General features: G+C 38.6%; 1 protein-coding gene across 9 annotated transcripts in view; it reads right to left on the bottom strand.

The window, feature by feature from the left end:
* The window catches only part of Uimc1 (ubiquitin interaction motif containing 1), a 155,433-nt gene that overhangs the window by 127,081 nt on the left and 21,330 nt on the right, over positions 1-7,022 (bottom strand). For 6 of the 9 annotated variants that reach the window (XM_023716538.1, XM_023716537.1, XM_023716539.1 and 3 more), the window contains one exon: positions 5,953-6,104. The exons of 2 other annotated variants lie outside the window; for them this stretch is intronic. In XM_023716538.1, coding sequence (XP_023572306.1) covers positions 5,953-6,096 — 144 coding nt within the window. In that variant the 5' untranslated portion in view covers positions 6,097-6,104. Of the gene's footprint in view, positions 1-5,952; positions 6,105-7,022 lie in introns of those variants that run through there. One more of the 9 variants, XM_023716541.1, reaches the window with a different exon arrangement.

Below are 7,022 nucleotides of genomic sequence, written 5' to 3'. Positions count from 1 at the left end.
ATATTCAGTTATGTTTGTAAATAATTCATTTTCAATTTGCAATCTATTAAAAAATTTAAAAAATATGATAGTAGAGCACTTGCCAAGCATATGCAGGTAGTATACAGTATTTCCCTACTTCAATCCCTAAAACTGAAGAAAAAAATAAAAAAAGTAGATAATAGAGCAAAGAATATTACCAGTGATGAAAGCTGGTTCAGAGACAGACGTGGTGGTGCATGCCTGTAAGCCCAGCAATCAGGAGGCTGAGGCAAGAAGTTAAAAGACCAGCCTGGGCTACCTATAGTGAGTTCAAAGCCAGCTCAAACTATGTAGTAAGAACCCTGCCTCAAAATTAAAAAAGTAATAACAGCAGAAGGTACAGCAGGACAGGCATGTAATCACCACTATTCCATAGGCTTAGTCTGGAAAAGCAAAAGCTCAAGATTAGCCTAGGAATTTATTGAGACCTTTTCTCAAATTTTTTAAAGGAGCTGGGTGTAATTCAGGGATAGCACACATGCCTATTCAGTATGAGCCCCTGGGTTCAATCACTGGTACATAAAAAAACAGAGATAGAGGCAGAGAGAAGGGGAAACAAAGAAAAAGAGAAAGTAGTTATCACATACTGTATACTTACTATGTGCCACTTAATATACATTACCTCATCTAATTCTCCTCCTAAAATTCCACAAAATTATCAGTGATAACCTCACATGAGAAAAACGAGGTTCATAAGATGACAAAACTTCACAGATGAACAAAATAAAGTTCAAGCAGCTAAAGATCAGGAATAAAACCATTTCTGTTCTGCTTTAAATTCCAGGTCTTTCTTTTCTTTTGGATTTACTGCAGCTATTTCGTTTGATTTCTCTGAGGGCTTTTTAATTTTTCTTAATCTTTCATTTATTTATCTGATACAGGGTCACTGCTACACAGCTCAGACTTGTAGTGATCCCCCTGTCTTAAGTCTCCCCAGTGCTGGGATTACAGGTGTGAGCCATCATGCTCGGTTTTGGTGGCTAGCACCACACACGGTACTAGGGATCAAACCTGGGTCCTTGCGTTTGCCAGGTAGGTGCTTAGACCACCAAGTTATCTCCCCAGCCCCTATTTTTGTCATGCTTGGGAATCAAACCCATGGCCTTGTCCATACCCAGAAAGCCCTCTACCATTGAGTTGTATCTCAAGCCATGTTTTCTTTAATATGAAAGAATGTTAGAGGGAAAAAATATGGTTGTCTGATTTAGCCCTTGGTAAAGTTAGATTATAAACTGAACATTTACACTAATTAGCAGCTATCATTTATTAATGTACCATTGTAGGAAATTTTACTTACATTATTTCTAACCTTCACAATACCACATAAAGTATTACTAGTTTTATAGACAGAAATGAAAGTTCAGAAAGTTCATATAGTAAATAGAAATTCCAACGAAAAAGTAGGGGTTTACAAAGGCTTGCCACTGTTCTTTTAGGGACCTGGGAACAATAGGAGAATGGAAGACTGTATCAACTCAAGGAACATTATTCAGCAGAAGTAAGTTACGTTAAGCCAAGCCTTAATGATGGCCATTTTATGCTACTTTTTTCCCCACTGCTGGGGACAGAATCCAGAACCTTGCTCTACCTTACTTATGTCCCCGGTCTAATGCTACTTCACTATTTTCCTTCATGCAGACACACAAACACACACAGATTTTCCTGGCTTCATCATAAAACAGAAGTAAAATCAAATGCTGACATTTTTTTTGAGAGCACATTCTTGTAAAAGCCAAATATTACTGAGTTATGCAGGATAAGAATGCCTGCCCTATGGGAAATCATAATCCACTGATAAATATAGAAAAAAAATATAGTAAGCAAGCTCAAAACAGTGTGATAAATAATACCACAGAAGCGAACATAGGTTCTGTGGAAGCACAAGAGATGGCCAACTGATGCAATCTTAAAAGATCTCTAATGATGCCCAGAGGAACTGCTGTCTAAGGTGAAAAATAAACTAGAAAGCATTGCAGGCAATGCAAAGATCAGAAGAAACACCAAATAATTCACTTGCTTTTCAACTCATTTTTAAAAGGTTACTTGATTCAGGTATTTTGTCCTAGCCATAGGAAAATAAACTACGCTGTTTCCCTGAAAACAAAATCTAATAATCAGCCTTGGAAACTAGAGCTCAACAATGCCAGCCCTAATTAGCCTATCTTTGCCTTACCTGACACCACTATTCTCTTCCTAAGTGCTACCTCTGTAAAACAGATAAGAGAAGAGAATAGTGATGTAGGTAAGGCAAGGATAGGCTGATTGGGGCTGGCATTTTTGAGCTCTAGCTTTCAAGGTTGATTATTTTCTAGCTATATATTCTTTTTGGGAAAATACAGTAATATGGAAAACTAGTATCAGACAAAGATATTGTTGTGATTATAATTATGTTCAAAAGCCTTTAAAAGAAGGGCATGGTGGCACATCTGTGATCATACCAGTACTATGGAGGTTGAGGCAGAAGGACTGCCATTAGTTTGAGGCCAGCCTGAGCTACCTAAGCAAGTTCAAGGTTCCAATACATAGTGAGATCCTATCTAAATGAGAGAGGAGAGAGGAAGGGGGGGAGGGAGAGGGAAAAAGGGGAGAGAGAGAGAGAGAGAGAGAGAGAGAGAGAGAGAGAGAGAGAGCGCATGTGAGCGAGCAAGTGAGCTTTCAAAACTGGTTTACCGGGCTGGGGAGATGGCTCAGTGGAATAAGCGCTTCCCTGGCAAGCGCAAGGGCCTGAATTCAATCCCCCACCAAAAAATAAAATAAAAAAATTAATTTAAAAAAAAACTGGTTTACAGGAAGAATTTGGAAAGGTTTGGAAATGCCAACTAGATAAGCCTTAGATTGTTATAAACAGAAATTGATGGAAAATTCCAATAGACATTCAAAAGACCAAAATACCAATAGGAACGTGGACAGTAAAGGCCAGATTCATGAGGCTTCAGATGGGAATAACAGTTCTCTTTATTGGAAATTGGATAAGAGATGATGCACATTAATTCTGACAAGAACTGGTCTATATTTTGCTCATGCTCTAAGACTCTGTATGAGGCTAAATTTAAAAGTGGCAAACTACTATGGTGAAGTACCAGGCATGGTAGTACATACTTGCAATTCCATCACTCAGCAGTCTGAGGCAGGAAAATTATGTAGGCTAACCTAGGATACATAATGAGGTCAAGGTCACTTTGAACTACAATAGCAAGACTGTCTAAAAAAAAATCGGATATTGTAGTAAGTTAAACATTTTATATTAGAAGTTTATATTATAGATAGAAGGCAGCTATCTAAAATCCAGCTTTAGATATTGTTGTAGTAACCCCAATAAAAGATGATCATTAGAAAAAGAAAATAGAAGAATATCACTTAACCAATTAAAAAAGTGTTTTACTTTCTTGATAATGGGACAAAATATCTAAAACTTACAATTTAAAGGAAGCAAGGTTCATTCTGACTCACAGTTTGCAGAGGTTTTAGTCTACAGTCAGGTGGTTCTAAGACTGGGCAGCATGGCACAGGAGAAAAAGCTCATGGCAAGAAAAGCGAGAAGGGGCTGGTGAGATGGCTCAGTGGTCTAAAGCACCTACTTAGAACAAACTAAGCTAAGCAAAGCACAGGGACTGCGGTTCAATCCCCCAGCACCACATGCCAGCCAGCCCCGCCCCCTGGTGGGCTGAGCTGGCCACACACACACTAAATAAATAAATAAATAATAATTAAAAAAAAAAAAGAAAAGAAAAACAAGAAGCATAGAGGGATTAAGGGACTGGGATACTGCCAGGTTATGTAACCCCAGTGGCCTACCTCTTCCCACCAGGCTTTCTTTCCAATGTACCCAGACACAAACCCATCAGTGAACTGAGCAGGTATCACAATCATAATCCAATATCATACATTCATGATCCAAAAGCCCCATCTATAAAGACATGAGGCTTTGGGAGGACATCTAGATATAAGCCATAACATTCAGTAGTAACCCATCGGGGTGAGAGATGAAGAGAGAAGACATTAGGCATAAAAGAAGAGAGAAGAGGGACTGGTGAGACAGCTCAGCGGACTAAAGCGCCTGTGCTTATGCAAGGTTAGGCAAGCACAGGGAACATGGTTCAACCCCCAGGACCACACGCCGCACCAGTCCCATCCCTAAGGCAGGCTGAGCCAGCCAGGGTCTGGGCGTAGCAGTGTACACCTGTAATCCCAGCGCTGGGGAGGCTGAAAACAGGAGGATCACTATGAGTCTGAGCTACGTAGTGAGACACTGTAACAACCAAATACATAAAAAGAAAAAAGAGAAAAGAGTCAATGACTATTCTGAGCTTTACAGCTTTATAGAACCATAAATGAGTGCTTCTACTATTAAATAAAATAGGAGATACAAAAAAATTTAAAAATTGTAGGAAAACATAATGCCTGAGCTTATTACCTACTGAATGTGACCTATAATGAAGGGAAAACTTAAGAAACAAAGAGAAATAGGGAATAAAGGAGAAAGATTAAGACCTAGCAACACATTGTTGAATAAAGCTTTCAATGGTGATAGAAATTTCTAGTTGCATTGTGTAATACTGTCTTGGTTACTTTTCTCTTGTTGCTAGAACAAAATACCCAACACCCGAAATTAAGAGGAATGGTTTATTTAGCTCATAGTTAGTGGAGGTTTCAGTCCACACTTCACTCCATACTCAGCTGACTGCAAGGCACAGTAGCACATTGCAAAGGGCAGCAGTTCATGGTGGTAAAAAATAGCAAAGGGAGGACCAGCAACTGCAGCTTCTAGCAAGCCTCTCTCCCTTCCTTCCACACTGACTGCGAACACCACAGCTTCTCCGAAGAAGTGGCACCAACCATCCTTCCTCAAGTCCCTTTATATATCCTTTAAGAGCTGAGTTACTCTAGGGAGGACTCTCCATGCCCAACCGAAGGCAGGCCCTCCATGCCCTAAGGAGGGGGTGCAGAACTACACAATGTCCATGTCCTCCTCTTGCACAGGATGAGGATGTTTATAAAGTAAGAGCCCTGGCTCTCTGCTGAGTCAGTTATAAACTTCTAAACTTCTCAAGCTGACACAATGTATCAACCACTACAAATACACACCAGCCTTTTGTGCTGCCTTTGGTCACTTGACTATAATGAATGCAACAGAGAAACTGATTTTTATTTTTTATTTTTATTTAAATAGTTACAGATGACTGGTGGCTACTATATCAGATAAATCACCTCTAAGATTTGAGAGCAATCACAATTTCCTCTTCTTTCTTTTATTTAATGTTTTCACAGTGCTGGGAATTAAATTCAAGACCTGCTGCATGCTAGGCAAGTATTTTATCACTGAGATAAATCTACAGCTCCAGTTATACTTTTCCTTTTTTCAGTTCCAAAAACTAAATCCAGAACCCTTGCACTGAGCTATATCCCTCTTTATTTTTTATTTTCAGACAGGGTCTCAGTAAGTCATTAAGTTGCCCAGGGTGTGCTTGAACTTGATATCCTCCTCCTGCAGCCTTCCAGTGCTGAGATTACAGACATGTGACACCATGCCTGACTTGCACTCACATTTTCTTGACTTTCTGGACACATGACAATATTTTTTATTCATTTGAGTTTAGTCAACAGTTCTAAAATATTACACTGGGCTAATCTTTAAGAAAACTGAAGGAGCTGGGGAGATAGCTCAATAGAATAAGTGCAGGGCCCTGAGTTCAATCCCCAGTACCGCAAAAAAAAAAAAAAAAAAAAAAACTGAAGAATTATAATACAACCTATCCTCAGCCAAACAGGATTACTTAAGTAATTTATAATTCCATTTCAAATCAAAACAGAACTGAGTAAAATTATATGGTCTTGAAAAGCTGGCAGAAAGATATAATAGTCACAAAATTGCCATTTATGAATAAAGAAATCTAGATTGAGAGTTTTAGCTTCACTTTTTAAAATACTGACCTCTCCATCACTATCAGATATCACAATGCATGCATCTTCAATTCTACACTTTCTCTTCACACTGACAGAACTGGTAGTTTCAGCATCCTTCTCCAGGTTCTGAAATTCAGAAGTTTCTTTAACTTTTTTCTTTTTCCGTGGCATCCTTTTGTCTAGAATACAAAGTAAAATAATTTATTCACAAAGTATAATTTTCTAAAAGCTACTTAATGTGTTCATGTGAAAGGAAAAAGTACTCATCGAATGGAAGTAAAAAGGTTTCATCTCTGGGGTAAAATTTCAATAGCAGTAATACAATAATTTTATCATGGTTCTTTAAATATTTAACACAGCTGATTTTACATTAGCAGAGATAAGTGGATAACATTAACAACTTGCCTAATTTTTTAAGTATTAATTCCTGATCTAATAAAGGGAATCTACCAAAAACCCATAGCTAATAAGCTAACATCATATCCAAAAGTATAGGACTGAAAACCTTCTCCTTCAAACAAAGAAGACAAAAATATCTGCTTTTCCCTGAGCAATGGGACCTATTTCTGTAAACACAGATACTTGGGAGGTTAAAACAGGAGAATTGTGGCGGGGGAGATGGCTCAGTGGAATAAGCACTTGCCTGGCAAACACAAGGGCCTGAGTTCAATCCCTGGTTCCACAAAAAAAAAAAAAAAAAAGGCAGGAGAATTGTGAGTTGGAGGCCAGCCCGAACAACACAGCAAGATCCAGTTTCAAATAAAGGAGAAAAGAAAAAGAGCATCTACTTTCATCACTGAAGACTACATTGGAGGTTGTAGGCAGTTAATCAGGGAAGAATTTTTCTTTAAATTCAAATAAGAAATGAAGTAAAACTGAAACCATTTGTAAATGACATGATCATATATTAAGACAAATTAAAAAAAGAAAAAAGGGGGGGCTGGAGAGATGGCTCAGTGGTCTAAAGCACCTACTTGAATCAAGCTTGGCAAAGCACAGGGACCACGGTTCGATCCCCAGCACCACATGCCAGCCAGCCCCGCCCCCTGGTGGGCTGAGCTGGACACACACACACACAATAAATAAATGTAATAAAT

Source organism: Octodon degus, unplaced genomic scaffold (genome assembly GCF_000260255.1).
Source record: "Octodon degus isolate 3935 unplaced genomic scaffold, OctDeg1.0 scaffold00048, whole genome shotgun sequence".
NCBI lineage: Eukaryota > Metazoa > Chordata > Mammalia > Rodentia > Octodontidae > Octodon > Octodon degus.
This window is presented reverse-complemented; position numbering and strand designations above follow the sequence as displayed.